Source organism: Ranitomeya imitator, chromosome 1 (genome assembly GCF_032444005.1).
Source record: "Ranitomeya imitator isolate aRanImi1 chromosome 1, aRanImi1.pri, whole genome shotgun sequence".
In the NCBI taxonomy this organism is placed as follows: domain Eukaryota; kingdom Metazoa; phylum Chordata; class Amphibia; order Anura; family Dendrobatidae; genus Ranitomeya; species Ranitomeya imitator.
The window spans coordinates 940,365,204-940,382,383 of record NC_091282.1 but is presented as its reverse complement, the minus strand read 5'-3'; the positions used below and the strand labels follow the sequence as shown (position 1 = coordinate 940,382,383).

The 17,180-nt window shown below is 42.4% G+C and overlaps 1 protein-coding gene across 1 annotated transcript in view; it reads right to left on the bottom strand.

The window, feature by feature from the left end:
* Window positions 1–1,251, bottom strand: part of LOC138655786 (alcohol dehydrogenase 1-like) — a 225,179-nt gene extending 223,928 nt beyond the window's left edge. The window contains exon 1 of the mRNA XM_069743622.1: window positions 1,173–1,251. Within this exon, the coding sequence (XP_069599723.1) occupies window positions 1,173–1,190 (18 nt within the window). The 5' untranslated portion in view covers window positions 1,191–1,251. The remainder of the gene's footprint in view (window positions 1–1,172) is intronic.
* Window positions 1,252–17,180: the final 15,929 nt, after the last annotated feature.

Sequence of the window (17,180 nt, the reverse complement as noted above, 5' to 3'; positions counted from 1 at the left end):
TGGGCAATATAGTACGTGACTGGGCAATATACTACGTGGCTGGGCAATATACTATGTGACTGGGTAATATACTACGTGGCTGGGCAATATACTACGTCACTGGGCAATATACTACGTGACTGGGCAATATACTACGTGACTGGGCCATATACTACGTGGCTAGGCAATATACTACGTGGCTGGGCAATATACTACGTTGCTGGGCAATATACTACGTGGCTGGGCAATATAGTACGTGACTGGGCAATATAGTACGTAACTGGGCAATATACTACGTGGCTGGGCAATATACTATGTGATTGGGCAATATACTATGTGACTGGGCAATATACTACGTCACTGGGCAATATACTACGTGACTGGGCAATATACTACGTGACTGGGCAATATACTACGTGGCTGGGCAATATACTACGTTGCTGGGCAATATACTACGTGACTGGGCAATATAGTACGTGACTGGGCAATATAGTACGTGACTGGGCAATATACTACGTGGCTGGGCAATATAGTACGTGTCTGTGCTGTATATTACGTGGCTCTGTGCTGTATACTATGTCGCTGTGCAATATACTATGTGGCTGGGCAATATACTACGGGGCTGGGCAATATACTATGTCACTGGGCAATATACTACGTTACTGGGCAATATAGTACGTCACTGGGCAATATACTACGTGACTGGGCAATATACTATGTGGCTGGGCAATATACTGCGTGGCTGGGCAATATACTACGTGGACATGCATATTCTAGAATACCCGATGCGTTAGAATCGGGCCACCATCTAGTATGGTCATAATCTCTCTGCTTTTGGATCTGCCAAGTAGCGAGAGTTATGTCAATCAGAAGTGATCTGATGAGACATAATCCTTTTAAGTAATTCGCATAGCACTCACAAAAATAATTGGGATGCTAGGGATCAGTTACCACCCCCATTACCTTATCTAACTCTTACTAACATTGCAAATAATAACCTTAATATTAAATTTCAATGCATCTCAAGTATCAAAATTGTATACTCTGCTTCACCTTGTCAGCGGTTATCTATCTTGTTCTAGTTTTTATCTGTCAATAACTATTGAATGTATTGTCTACTCCTATAGCAAATGATCTAATGAAACCCCTACAGTAATTATCAGTATGTCCAAGTATATTGCAAAATTTCTTACTTTTCCAGCAGTATCCATTTTGGCTCAACGATCACAGAAGATTCCGGAGGACTGCAAGTACTTGTAGTGTAGTATATTTGACTATATGGTATTTGTGCACAGCTAAAAGTACAAGACAAATGTATAACCCCTCCCTGCACCTGTAAATGATTCCAAAACTTCAACTTCTGTACAGCCTTGTTTTCTGAGAACAGCAGTTTTCTTGTTTTGTTACAGCTAATGTGTGACAAAAATCATACACTAATGCAGCACATCGGATTAGTGTCACATTACAATACTATTTCTTCATGTATGATATTTTGCAGCACTCTTCAATTCTGCATTTAGTTCTTCATATACCTAATTTACCTGCACATGAATGAGGAAATTAGATATGGAATTGGACTCCTAAAAATAAAAAAAAATTCCTAGTAAATATCTTGAGTTAGAAAGAAAGAAATAGCACCCAAATCAGTAATTCGCCTAATATTCCATAAAGATCACTAAATAACAAATGGATCATTCAGAACAATAAAGCATATGATGGGTACTAACAATCAATATCAAGGAAGTCATATAAGACCAACTGGTAAAAAAAGGGGGTTATGAATCACTTTAAGGGAACAGGAACTGTCCTTACCCATATTTTTATCCACCTGGGACCTAGCACAGCAACCCCAATGTGCGTTTAGTGTGGGCTTCCTCAGGGGGCTGTGGCAAAAGGTGTACTATCTTGCCTTTAAATACTAAATTCCAACCTTCAGGGCTGTATCGGCGCATGTGCGGCATGTCACTGAACCGCAACCGCATCACATCCGGCTTCAACACGTGTAGTTAGGTGGGGAAAACCCCTTCAGATGTCATACAACCAGAATGCACCAGATACAGAGACCTTCAGTGACGCGGTCCAGGAACGGTACATGCACAAAAAGAAAGCTGAGGCCGCTAAGTAGGTGATCACCACACAATAAATAAATAGTCAAAAAACTTTTATTGAGTACAAAAGCGTGAGAACAACACAATTAAAAACATTTAAAACGTCACACATGTGACTAAGCAGATACAATCATAACCCATAGTAGGGTACTACCCAAAACAAAGTGACACTAATGAGAACCTAAATGGTGCAAGGCTACAGGATACAAACAGCACACCACACCGATGATAGCATATATGGACAATCAAGAGCCATGAGGAAATACAAATATATAAGCCATGCAATGTGCAGTCAAAAAAATGACACAGTTGTTATCAAATCATAGCCCATAAAACATGATTCAAGCATCAATGCAGAAAATATTGATAATAATAAGTATATATGGCCATAAAAGGTGAGCCTGTCTGTGCCTAAAGCAATTGCAGGATAACGCTGTATACTTAAAGGGACACTGTCACCTGAATTTGGAGGGAACAATCTTCAGCCATGGAGGCGGGGGTTTTGGGTGTTTGATTCACCCTTTCCTTACCCGCTGGCTGCATGCTGGCTGCATATATTTGATTGAAGTTCATTCTCTGTCCTCCATAGTACACGCCTGCGCAAGGCAAGATTGCCTTGTGCAGGCATGTACTACGGAGGACAGAGAATGAACTTCAATACAATATTGCAGCCAGCGGGTAAGGAAAGGGTGAATCAAAAACACAAGAACCCCGCCTCCATGGCTGAAGATTGTTCCCTCCAAATTCAGGTGACAGTGTCCCTTTAACTCTCCAGATACCAAAACCACATGCGATCACATATAAGTGTCCCCATAACCAGGGCTAAAAAATGCCCAGGGGATAAAGGCCTAATAAGGATACAAGTGAAAAGAGTGGCATAAATATAAAGATTCAAGCTGATCACAAGTATAATACTGAAGATGGTATACAGACCAGCTGGCGTTGCTCCTAGAACGCTTTGTGCGCAATATATATACAAATAATTAACAGTATTCACATCAGCTGTTAGGCTTACCCAGGACGAGCAGAGACCAACAGGAAAAGTGTAATGCTGGAGCGCCGGAGGTCAGAACAATATATACAGCACATGTGCGGACTATGTCAATACCACGCAAGTCAGAGAACTAAATTCAATGCCACTGCGCAGGTGCCCTAAAAGTAGTAGCACAAAAGCACTTTGTGTCAGCATATACTGGTAACGGGAAAGAATAGGCATGCAGGAAACCATAGTAGCAGTGCCCGCGCAGAAACTATTTGTGCCACAGAACGGATCATCCAGATAACAGTACAATGGAAATAAGACCAGTGGATCCATGGACTCTTGAGAATATCGAGCAGCGTCTGAAAAAAGCAGTATACACAATGTTGATGCATTATCACCTTACAGTAATTTGGTATACACATATCACACTGTTACAAAAAAAGATGTACATTATATCTTTATAAATATAATACAGAAAAGTTGTGAAAATAAATAAACCTAAATGGAGTGCTGTTTGTGTCCAAACTTTTGGTCTGTACTGTACATGGCACAGACTGAGGGGACGTATGTGGGGCTGGCTGTGGGAATATATACAGTACAGACCAAGAGTTTGGACATAGAGAATTCACCAACCACACAACTGAAGAACCGATATCAAATCTTTGTAGAGGATGAAGATGGCACACCTAAGGATGAAGCAATACCAGCAAGCAAAAAAGAAAAGGGCACACAGCAACAAGTGACAGCAAAAAGTACAGCCAAGAAGCAACGAAGAGTGGTGGTGGTGGGAGACTCACTACTGAGAGGCACAGAAGCAGCCATCTGCAGACCGGACATAACTGCAAGAGAAGTATGCTGCCTTCCAGGTGCGATGATCAAGGATGTGACCGATAGGATACCAAAGCTCTTCAGCTCCAAGGACGTCCACCCATTTCTTCTGATACATGTTGGCACCAATGACACGGCAAGGAAGGACCTACCGACAATCTGCAAAGACTTTGAAGAGTTGGGGAAGAAAGTAAAGGAACTGGATGCACAGGTAGTTTTTTCTTCTATCCTTCCAGTAGACGGGCATGGCACCAGGAGATGGAACAGGATCCTTGATGCAAACAACTGGCTAAGACGATGGTGCAGACAACAAGGATTCGGATTCCTGGACCACGGTGTGAATTACTTGTACGATGGACTCCTCGCCAGAGACGGACTACACCTCAACAAACCTGGGAAACACACATTCGCCAGAAGACTCGCTACACTCATCAGGAGGGCGTTAAACTAGAAGAAGAGGGGACGGGAAGAAAAACATTAGACTTGAACAAAGAAGATCCAGGAAAACAAACTCAGAAGGGAGGTAAGAACATTTCTAAAACAATCCACAGCGAGGAGATTGGAACAAAACAAAATCCTCTAAACTGCATGCTTGCAAACGCCAGAAGCCTGACAAACAAGATGGAAGAACTAGAAGCAGAAATATCTACAGGTAACTTTGACATAGTGGGAATAACCGAGACATGGTTAGATGAAAGCTATGACTGGGCAGTTAACTTACAGGGTTACAGTCTGTTTAGAAAGGATCGTAAAAATCGGAGAGGAGGAGGGGTTTGTCTCTATGTAAAGTCTTGTCTAAAGTCCACTTTAAGGGAGGATATTAGCGAAGGAAATGAGGATGTCGAGTCCATATGGGTCGAAATTCATGGAGGGAAAAATGGTAACAAAATTCTCATTGGGGTCTGTTACAAACCCCCAAATATAACAGAAACCATGGAAAGTCTACTTCTAAAGCAGATAGATGAAGCTGCAACCCATAATGAGGTCCTGGTTATGGGGGACTTTAACTACCCGGATATTAACTGGGAAACAGAAACCTGTGAAACCCATAAAGGCAACAGGTTTCTGCTAATAACCAAGAAAAATTATCTTTCACAATTGGTGCAGAATCCAACCAGAGGAGCAGCACTTTTAGACCTAATACTATCTAATAGACCTGACAGAATAACAAATCTGCAGGTGGTCGGGCATCTAGGAAATAGCGACCACAATATTGTACAGTTTCACCTGTCTTTCACTAGGGGGACTTGTCAGGGAGTCACAAAAACACTGAACTTTAGGAAGGCAAAGTTTGACCAGCTTAGAGATGCCCTTAATCTGGTAGACTGGGACAATATCCTCAGAAATAAGAATACAGATAATAAATGGGAAATGTTTAAGAACATCCTAAATAGGCAGTGTAAGTGGTTCATACCTTGTGGGAATAAAAGGACTAGAAATAGGAAAAACCCAATGTGGCTAAACAAAGAAGTAAGACAGGCAATTAACAGTAAAAAGAAAGCATTTGCACTACTAAAGCAGGATGGCACCATTGAAGCTCTAAAAAACTATAGGGAGAAAAATACTTTATCTAAAAAACTAATTAAAGCTGCCAAAAAGGAAACAGAGAAGCACATTGCTAAGGAGAGTAAAACTAATCCCAAACTGTTCTTCAACTATATCAATAGTAAAAGAATAAAAACTGAAAATGTAGGCCCCTTAAAAAATAGTGAGGAAAGAATGGTTGTAGATGACGAGGAAAAAGCTAACATATTAAACACCTTCTTCTCCACGGTATTCACGGTGGAAAATGAAATGCTAGGTGAAATCCCAAGAAACAATGAAAACCCTATATTAAGGGTCACCAATCTAACCCAAGAAGAGGTGCGAAACCGGCTAAATAAGATTAAAATAGATAAATCTCCGGGTCCAGATGGCATACACCCACGAGTACTAAGAGAACTAAGTAATGTAATAGATAAACCATTATTTCTTATTTTTAGGGACTCTATAGCGACAGGGTCTGTTCCGCAGGATTGGCGCATAGCAAATGTGGTGCCAATATTCAAAAAGGGCTCTAAAAGTGAACTTGGAAATTATAGGCCAGTAAGTCTAACCTCTATTGTTGGTAAAATATTTGAAGGGTTTCTGAGGGATGTTATTCTGGATTATCTCAATGAGAATAACTGTTTAACTCCATATCAGCATGGGTTTATGAGAAATCGCTCCTGTCAAACCAATCTAATCAGTTTTTATGAAGAGGTAAGCTATAGGCTGGACCACGGTGAGTCATTGGACGTGGTATATCTCGATTTTTCCAAAGCGTTTGATACCGTGCCGCACAAGAGGTTGGTACACAAAATGAGAATGCTTGGTCTGGGGGAAAATGTGTGTAAATGGGTTAGTAACTGGCTTAGTGATAGAAAGCAGAGGGTGGTTATAAATGGTATAGTCTCTAACTGGGTCGCTGTGACCAGTGGGGTACCGCAGGGGTCGGTATTGGGACCTGTTCTCTTCAACATATTCATTAATGATCTGGTAGAAGGTTTACACAGTAAAATATCGATATTTGCAGATGATACAAAACTATGTAAAGCAGTTAATACAAGAGAAGATAGTATTCTGCTACAGATGGATCTGGATAAGTTGGAAACTTGGGCTGAAAGGTGGCAGATGAGGTTTAACAATGATAAATGTAAGGTTATACACATGGGAAGAAGGAATCAATGTCACCATTACACACTGAATGGGAAACCACTGGGTAAATCTGACAGTGAGAAGGACTTGGGGATCCTAGTTAATGATAAACTTACCTGGAGCAGCCAGTGCCAGGCAGCAGCTGCCAAGGCAAACAGGATCATGGGGTGCATTAAAAGAGGTCTGGATACACATGATGAGAGCATTATACTTCCTCTGTACAAATCCCTAGTTAGACCGCACATGGAGTACTGTGTCCAGTTTTGGGCACCGGTGCTCAGGAAGGATATAATGGAACTAGAGAGAGTACAAAGGAGGGCAACAAAATTAATAAAGGGGATGGGAGAACTACAATACCCAGATAGATTAGCGAAATTAGGATTATTTAGTCTAGAAAAAAGACGACTGAGGGGCGATCTAATAACCATGTATAAGTATATAAGGGGACAATACAAATATCTCGCTGAGGATCTGTTTATACCAAGGAAGGTGACGGGCACAAGGGGGCATTCTTTGCGTCTGGAGGAGAGAAGGTTTTTCCACCAACATAGAAGAGGATTCTTTACTGTTAGGGCAGTGAGAATCTGGAATTGCTTGCCTGAGGAGGTGGTGATGGCGAACTCAGTCGGGGGGTTCAAGAGAGGCCTGGATGTCTTCCTGGAGCAGAACAATATTGTATCATACAATTAGGTTCTGTAGAAGGACGTAGATCTGGGGATTTATTATGATGGAATATAGGCTGAACTGGATGGACAAATGTCTTTTTTCGGCCTTACTAACTATGTTACTATGTTACCTTCTCATTTAAAGATTTTTCTGTATTTTCATGACTATGAAAATTGTACATTCGCACTGAAGGCATCAAAACTATGAATTAACACATTTGGAAATATATACTTAACAAAAAAGTGTGAAACAACTGAAATTATGTCTTATATTCTAGGTTCTTCAAAGTAGCCAGCTTTTGCTTTGATGACTGTTTTGCACACTCTTGGCATTCTCTTGATGAGCTTCAAGAGGTAGTCACTGGCAATGGTCTTCCAACAATCTTGAAGGAGTTCCCAGAGATGCTTAGCACTGGTTGGCCCTTTTGCCTTCACTCTGCGGTCCAGCTCACCCCAAACCATCTCGAATAGGTTCAGGTATGGTGACTGTGGAGGCCAGGTCATCTGGCGTAGCACCCCATCACTCTCCTTCTTGGTCAAATAGCCCTTACACAGACTGGAGGTGTGTTTGAGGTCATTGTCCTGTTGAAAAATAAGTGATGGTCCAACTAAACGCAAACCGGATGGAATAGCATGTCGTTGCAAGATGCTGTGGTAGCCATGCTGGTTCAGTATGCTTTCAATTTTGAATAAATCCCCAACAGTGTCACCAGCAAAGTACCCTCACACCATCACACCTCCCCCTCCAAGCTTCACGGTGGGAGCCAGGCATGTAGAGTCCATCCGTTCACCTTTTCTGCGTCGAACAAAGACACGGTGGTTGGAACCAAAGATCTCAAATCTGGACTCATCAGACCAAAGCACAGATTTACACTGGTCTAATGTCCATTCCTTGTGTTCTTTAGCACAAAAAAGTCTCTTCTGCTTGTTGCCTTTCCTTAGCAGTGGTTTCCTAGCAGCTATTTTATCATGAAGGCCTGCTGCCCAAAGTCTCCTCTTAACAATTGTTGTAGAGATGTGTCTGCTGCTTGAACTCTATGTGGCATTGACCTGGTTTCTAATCTGAGCTGCTGTTAACCTGTGATTTCTGAGGCTGGTGTCTCGGATAAACTTATCCTCAGAAGCAGAGGTGACTCTTGGTCTTCCTTTCCTGGGGCGTTCCTCATGTGAGCCAGTTTCTTTGTAGCGCTTGATGGTTTTTGCCACTGCACTTGGGAACACTTTCAAAGTTTGCCTAATTTTTCGGACTGTTGGCCTTCATTTCTTAAAGTAAAATTGGCCACTCGTTTTTCTTTACTTAGCTGCTTTTTTCTTGCCATAATACAAATTCTAACAGTCTATTCAGTAGGACTATCAGCTGTGTATCCACCAGACTTTTGCACAACACAACTGATGGTCCCAACCCCATTTATAAGGCAAGAAATCCTACTTATTAAACCTGACAGGGCACACTTGTGAATTGAAAACCATTCCCGGTGACTACCTCTTGAAGCTCATCAAGAGAATGCCAAGAGTGTGCAAAGCAGTCATCAAAGCAAAAGGTGGCTACTTTGAAGAACCTTGAATATAAGACATATTTTCAGTTGTTTCACATTTTTTTGTTAAGTATATAATTCCATATGTGTTCATTCATAGTTTTGATGCCTTCAGTGTGAATTTACAATTTTCATAGTCATGAAAATACAGAAAAATCTTTAAGTGAGAGGGTGTGTCCAGACTTTTGGTGTGTACTGTATATGAGGTTGGCTGTGAGTACATATGTGGGGCAGGCTGTGGGGATATAAGAGGAGCTGGCTGTGAGAACTTACGTGGCACCGGCTGTGGGGACATTACAAGAGGGGATGACTGTGGAGACATAACAAGAGATGCTGGCTGTGGAGATATCACCTTATTTGAGAGACTGTGGGGAACATGATACTAAGGGCTGTGAGGGACATTATACATGGGCTGTAGGGACATCACACTATATAGGATATCTTGGGGACATGATATTGTATAGGGTCTGTGGGGGACATTATACTGGGGACCTTGATGGGCATCATATTGCATTGTGGGCTGTGGAGGGGACCATACTGAATAGGGGGCTGTAGGGGGCATCATACTTTACAAGGGGCTGTGGGGAACATCATAATGTATAGGGGACTGTGGGGACATAATATTGTGGCTATTGAGACATCAAACTGTAAAGGGGGCTGTAGTGACCATACTGCATTGGAGGCTGTGGTTATCATAGTGTCTGGACAAGATGGAGATTAAATGAAAACAACTCAATCAGAGAAGATATCACCTATAATGTAGTACCTGGATGTAATTGTTTACTTGTTGATATTGACTACAGGTATGTCTTATCAGTACTGTGGTTCCTGCATGGTCTGCATTTTGATACAGACTGATAACAACTCCCATCATCTCCTTACCATTGTTATTGACATATTGGAAGTTGTAGGTTCATGAGATGCAAATCAATATATGCCTAACTTGATATTAGAATTGATTGCTCCACTAAGTTTAGTGAAGTATTCATGCATTGATTTTGGTTCTGGTGATGTATACATGTACTGCAGATGCTACTGGTTTTGTAATCATTTACTGACGGTGGTTCTTGTGATGTATTTATGTACTGATTGAGGTTCTGGTGATGCTTTAATGTTTAATGTACTGATGGTTGTTTTTGTGATGTATTCATGTACTGATGGTGGTTCTGGGGACATACAAAGTATTCAGCCTCCTGGAACTTTTCAACCTTTTCCCACATATCATGCTTCAAAGATAAAGATACCAAATGTAAATTTTTGGTGAAGAATCAACAACAAGTGGAACACAATTGTGAAGTTGAAAGAAATTTATTGGTTATTTTTAAATGTTTGTGGAAATTCAAAAACTGAAAAGTTGGGCGTGCAATATTATTTGGCCCCTTTAACTTAATACTTTGTTGTGCCACCTTTTGCAGCGATTACAGCGGCAAGTCGCTTGGGGTTTGTCTCTATCAGTTTTGTACATCAAGAGACTGAAATTCTTGCCCATTCTTCCTTGGCAAACAGCTCGAGCTCAGTGAGGATTGATGGAGATCGTTTGTGAACAGCAGTTCACAAACTGATGGACACAGATTTGACATTCTACAGGATGCCAGCTTAGGGAGCCCCAGCTCTGGCTGAAAGAATACAGATCTGCTCCATTGACCATCACTTAACCCATGTATACATTTGGGGAAGTCAAGGCTTGGACCCACCCATCATCTGAGCTCCATGGATACATTTTGGAAATCCAGGACTGGGACCCGCTGGTCAAGTGGCCTTGTACCTCAATGGACTGTCAGCTTCCATTATCTCTTGTCTGTGCATTCCACATGTAGCCATAGTTGGCCATGGGAGTCGCAGCTGCTTTAATTTTAATCCAGGCAAGTCAACGTAAGGGTGTAATTTTGCGCCATCTTTGGTATTATGCTGGGACTGTTGTATGTGTTATTTGCATGTTTTGCAGTTCAATAAAGTGTTGCCACATTTTTACCCTCACCCTGTGTTGTATATTGTATAATGCAAACGGTAAAAGGAGAGCGGACATTAGAAGGGATTATCCTTAGTCCATGCAGTTTATGCTAGCAGACTACAGCACATGCTTACCCCTTGTGTCTCCACAGTGACTATTATGGTTGTTTGTTATTTTCTGTCTTTTACAGGTGACATGAGATCCAATGGATTAGGCATAAAGGTTAGTATACTGCATTTTTATTTTTATTTCAAATGAAGAAGTATATCATTATTTCAAATAAAGGATTTGTTTCTGTTTTTTCTCTTTAACAATTTAACTATGGTATTAGTAATGAGGGCATCTTATAGACGCCTCTCTATTACTAACATGTGGGTTTGATATCAGCAGCTATATAACAGATGACATCAACCCCACAACCATTACCCCTCTTTCCACTGGCACCAGCGCAAGTGGGAAGAGCTGGGCAAAGCACCAGAAGTGGCATATGTAATAGATGCACCTCTTCTGCGGCAGCTGCGGGCTGCTATTTTTAGGCTGGGGGGGCAATATCTATGGCCCATTACCAGTCTGAGAATACCAGCCTCCAGCTGTTTGCTTTCACCTAGCTAGTTGTCATGATTGTCAAAATGTGTTGGTAACCCCACACCATTTTTAATAACTTAAATAATAAAAAAGCATGGAATCCCTCTATTCTAGATAAACATCCATGATAAAGCTGACAGCTGAAGGATGCAACCCGATGCTGTCAGTTTTGTCTGTGCTGGTTATCAAAAATGGAAGAGACCCCACGTTATTGAAAAAAATAAATATTTATTTATAGAACAAGAGCTAGATAATGAATACTCCCATCAATGGTGTATGCTCTAGTAGGCATAGGCTGATGAAAGTAGTATTCTCTCATCAGTCAACGCGTGTGACTGGTAGTAACCTTTTTACCGCCAGGCACAGCTGCTGGCTCAAGCTATCTTCTGACAGCGTTGGAAATGCCAGAAGTTAGGGGTGCCGAACCCAAACAATAACATGGACTTCCTGTAGAAGTCCGTGTTCGAGGTCCAGGCACGAACACTAGGTTACTCTACTATTCGGGTTTGCCCATCTCTATTCCTAACTTGTGAGACAGCACACCACTTTATTAAGATAGCCATGTATCAAATAAAAATCAGTGCATGGTACATCAATTAAAATGCCAGGTCAGATCCATATACATTTGTACCTACAACTTCCGGCACATTCTTAACAATGGTAAGGGGATACTGGGAGTGGCTGATACCAGTCATCATCAGATTGCATACCATACAGGAACCACAGTACTGATGAGAATTAGTGTCTCAAATAAACATTTACATCTACAGTATGTACCTCATAGATGACGTTGTCTCTGATTAGAGTCTTCCTCTTTGATTTCTTATTCATCTTGCCCAGATGCCTTCATGTCTTCTCACAGCCACAGCTCGTCTCTGCAGATATCCATTTCCTCCAGTCTTCTACAGAACGATACCGTTAAAAATAGCAGTGTCATTTTAATGCTCCTCAATAAAAATATCTGCCCTACACTGAGCCTCTGAATAAATAACTGTTCTCTCCTTTCCATACTATGTCCACACCCATCCTCCCCTTCTGTGTCCGCACCAATTCCCCCACTCACCATACTATGTCTGCACCCATCCCCCCATACTGTTTCCTCATACATGTGCCCATTTCCCCCTTGCTCCTATTATTGTGCACTCAAATTTCTCCCTCTTCCAAAACGGTTTCCTCAAATTTTAACCAATTACACTAAATCTTCCACCCACTTCATTAAATCTTCCCCATTCGCCGAACTTATCACCAATCTTGATTGCGCGCTGGCAAGTAAGGTTACAAGTCTGATCACATGACCTTATCATGCTGCTGATGTTGTCCTGACCTGGCAGTCTGAAAGACGAGAGTACTATCTATCTCTGGGAGCTGACATGCTGCACGCTCTATGAACTAGCTGTTAGCTTGACTGCTGGTTCAGAGAACGGCCGACTCCAGTGCAGGAGGCAGCAAAATGCAGCCATCGGAGAAACACCTTGGACTGCCGCATCAGGCTGCCAGACGGTGCCCCCCTGCCGGATGCCTTACTGGGGCACATGCACCGCCTTCCTTGCCCCCCTTGATACGCCTCTGACTTGGCCTGATCCTTTTAGTTTAAAAAAACAGAGACCAAGCAAACAATGTAGAAACTATGTTCACTTGGTTCCTCGTGGGCCTGTCTAATCCTGAATATGGGTCTTACACAGTCTCATTTTCTGTAAACAGCCAAAATGTAAACATTAATTTAGTATGCTATGCAATGTTGTAATAAATTAAATCTCTTTGCAGCGTGTATACTCCTCATGCAATCATGCACTATACAACTATGTATTGAGTGTATTTGTCCAAGTTGCAGGTCAAATAATCTTATCGCAGAGGGATTTAAAGAAGCTGGAAGCTTTGACAAGAAATGAAAGTGAACTTTATATTAAATGAATGCACTTGGGCAGGGGCAGGCATTGACAGCTTGGGTAACCTGTGCAAGAAATGGGTCTGGGCCCCCCTCCTTTTATGGAGACAAAACTATGGATTATATAGAGCCCTGTTTTTTATTATACAGTGTCCTCTCTTTTTAAATACATAACGCAGTGACAGCTGATTGAGCATGGGAGAGTTTCTTTTCTAATGGCGGAGCTGATGAACTTTTTGTCTGGTCACTGGCTGCTCCATCAGCATTAATTTTACTTTCTAGGAAGAAAGGAGACTATATAAGAAAAAAGGGTGCTGTGAATACAAAAAAATATCAAGAATACACTATGTAAGAGACTTTGTAAGTGCTATACATAACAGCAGAGGAAGCTATATAATAAGTGACTGCACCATATATAACTAGAGAGGATGGTATGTAATAAGGAATGGTAATATACATTATAAAAGTGGAAACTATGCATCTAAGGACGGTGCTATACATAATAAGTGAGTACACTATATATTAAGGGAATGTACTATATATAATAAGTGAATACACTATATTCTAAGGGACTATTCTATACATAATAAGTGATTACACTATATACTACAACCCCTGGCAAAATTTATGGAATCACCGGTCTTGGAGGATGTTCATTCAGTTGTTTAATTTTGTAGAAAAAAAGCAGATCAAAGACATGGCAGAAACTAAAGTCATTTCACATGACAATTTTCTGGCTTAAAGAAACACTGAAAGAAATCAAGAAGAAAAATTGTGGTAGTCAGTAATGGTTACTTTTTTAACCAATCATATTGGAATAATTATGGAGTCACTCAATTCTGAGGAAAAAATTATGGAATCATGGATTGAGATCTGGACTATTTGCAGGCCATGACATTGACCTTATGTGTCTTTTTTCAAGGAATGTTTTCACAGTTTTTGCTCTATGGCAGGATGTATTATCATCTTGAAAAATGATTTCATCATCCCCAAACATCCTTTCAATTGATTGGATAAGAAAAGGGTCCAAAATATCAACCTAAACTTGTGCATTTATTGAAGATGTAATGAGAGTCATCTCCCCATTGCCTTTATCTGACATGCAGCCCCATATCATCAATGACTGTGAAATTTTGCATGTTCTCTTCAGGCAGTCATCTTTATAAATCTCATTGGAACGGCACCAAACAAACTTTCCAGCATCATCACCTTGCCCAGTGCAGATTTGTGATTCATCACTGAATATGACTTTCATCCAGTCATCCACAGTCCACGATTGCATTTCCTTAGCCCATTGTAACCTTATTTTTTTCTGTTTAGGTGTTAATGATGGCTTTCGTTTAGCTTTTCTGTATGTAAATCCCATTTCCTTTAGGCGGTTTCTTACAGTTCAGTCACAGACGTTGACTCCAGTTTCCAACCATTCGTTCCTCATTTGCTTTGTTATGCATTTCCTGTTTTGGAGACATATTGCTTTAAGTTTTCGGTCTTGACGCTTTGATGTCTTCCTTGGTCTACCAGTATGTTTACCTTTAACAACCTTCCCATGTTGTTGGCATTTGGTCCAGATTTTAGACACAGCTGACTGTGAACAACCAACATCTTTTGCAACATTGCGTGATGATTTACCCTCTTTTAAGAGTTTGATAATCCTCGCCTTTGTTTCAATTGACATCTCTGGTGTTGGAGCCATGATTCATCCACTTGGTGCAACAGCTCTCCAAGGTGTGATCTCTCCTTTTTAGATGCAGACTATTGAGCAGATCTAATTTGATGCAGGTGTTATTTTTGGGTATGAAAATGTGCAGGGTGATTCCATAATTTTTTCCTCAGAATTGAGTGATTCCATAATTTTTCCTATATGCTTGGTTAAAAAAAGTAACCATTACTGACTACCACATTTTTTGATCTTGATTTCTTTAAGTGTTTCTTAAAACCAGAATGTTGCCATTTGAAATTACTCTAAATTTGTGCCATGCCTTTGATCTGCTGCTTTTCTACAAAATTAACCCCTTAGCAACCGCCGATACGCCTTTTAACGGCGGCCGCTAAGGGTACTTAAACCACAGCGCCGTTAATTAACGGCGCTGTGGAAAAAGTGTATAGCGCCCCCCACAGGCCGATTTTCTCCGGGGTCTCGGCTGCCGAGGGTAGCCGAGACCCCAGAGAACATGATTCGGGGGGTTTTTAACCCTCCCCGCATTTGCGATCGCCGGTAATTAACCGTTTACCGGCGATCGCAAAAAAAAAAAAAAAAGCGATCTCTTTTTAATTTCTCTGTCCTCCGATGTGATCGCACATCGGAGGACAGAGAAAAGGGGTCCCAGGTGGCCCCCCAATACTCACCTAGCTCCCCCGATGCTCCTCGTGTCTCCCGGTGGGCGCCGCCATCTTCAAAATGGCGGGCGCATGCGCAGTGCGCCCGCCGGCCGGCACCGGGAGAATCTTTGGGGTCTCGGCTGCCTGGGGTAGCCGAGACCCCAAAGAGCATGATCGGGGGTCGGTTTTAGCGACCCCTGTTTTGCGATCGCCGGTAATTAACTGTTTACCGGCGACCGCAAAAAAAAAAAAAAAAGTAAAGTGTAATTCTCTGTCCTCTGATGTGATCGCACATCAGAGGACAGAGAAATAGGGGGATTCGGGGACCCTAGCATACTTACCTAGGTCCCTGGATCCTCTTGCTGCTCCTCCTGGCCGCCGGCAGAAGAACATGGCGGACGCATGCCCAGTGCGCCCGCCATCTGTCTCCATCTGCCGGCCGGCAGGAGAACAGCGGTTAGGGCTAAAATTAGGGTTAGGGTTAGGGTTAGGGGTAGGGTTAGGGTTAGGGGTAGGGTTAGGGGTAGGGTAGGGTTAGGGTTAGGGTTAGGGGTAGGGGTAGGGTTAGGGTTAGGGGTAGGGTTAGGGGTAGGGGTAGGGTAGGGTTAGGGTTAGGGCTAGGGTTAGGTTAGGGGTAGGGTTAGGGGTAGGGTTAGGGGTAGGGTTAGGGTAGGGGTAGGGTTAGGGCTAGGGTTAGGTTAGGGGTAGGGTTACGGCTAGGGTTAGGTTAGGGGTAGGGTTAGGTTAGGGTTAGGGGTAGGGTTACGGCTAGGGTTAGGTTAGGGGTAGGGTTAGGTTAGGGTTAGGGGTAGGGTTAGGTTAGGGGTAGGGTTGGGGCTAAATTTAGGGTTAGGGTTGGGGCTAAATTTAGGGTTAGGCTTCTTTCACACTTACGTCGGTACGGGGCCGTCGCAATGCGTCGGCCCGACATACCGACGCACGTTGTGAAAATTGTGCACAACGTGGGCAGCAGCTGTAGTTTTTCAACGCATCCGCTGCCCAATCTATGTCCTGGGGAGGAGGGGGCGGAGTTACGGCCACGCATGCGCGGTCAGAAATGGCGGATGCGACGTACAAAAAAACGTTTCATTGAACGTTTTTTTGTGCCGACGCTCCGCCAAAACACAACTGATCCAGTGCACGACGGACGCGACGTGTGGCCATCCGTCACGATCCGTCGGCAATACTATGGGCAAAAAACGCATCCTGCGGGCACATTTGCAGGATCCGTTTCTTGTCCAAAACAACGGATTGCGACGGAATGCCAAACAACGCAAGTGTGAAAGTAGCCTTAGGGCTAGGGTTAGGGTTGGGGCTAAAGTTAGGGCTAGGGTTGGGGCTAAAGTTAGGGTTAGAGCTGGGATTAGGTTTAGGGTTTGGATTAGGGTTGGTATTAGGGTTAGGGTTGGCATTAGGGTTACGCTTGGGATTAGGTTAAGGTTAGGGTTGTGATTGGGGGTGTATTGGGATTAGGGTTAGGTTTGAGGTTAGGGTTGAGATTAGGATTAGGGGTGTGTTGGATTTAGGGTTTTGATTAGGGTTATGGTTAGGGTTGACATTAGGGTTGTTTTGGGGTAAGGGTTGTGATTATGGTTAGGGTTAGTGATTAGGATTATGGATCAGGTTGGGATTAGGGTTAGGGGTTGGAGCTAGAATTGGGGGGTTTC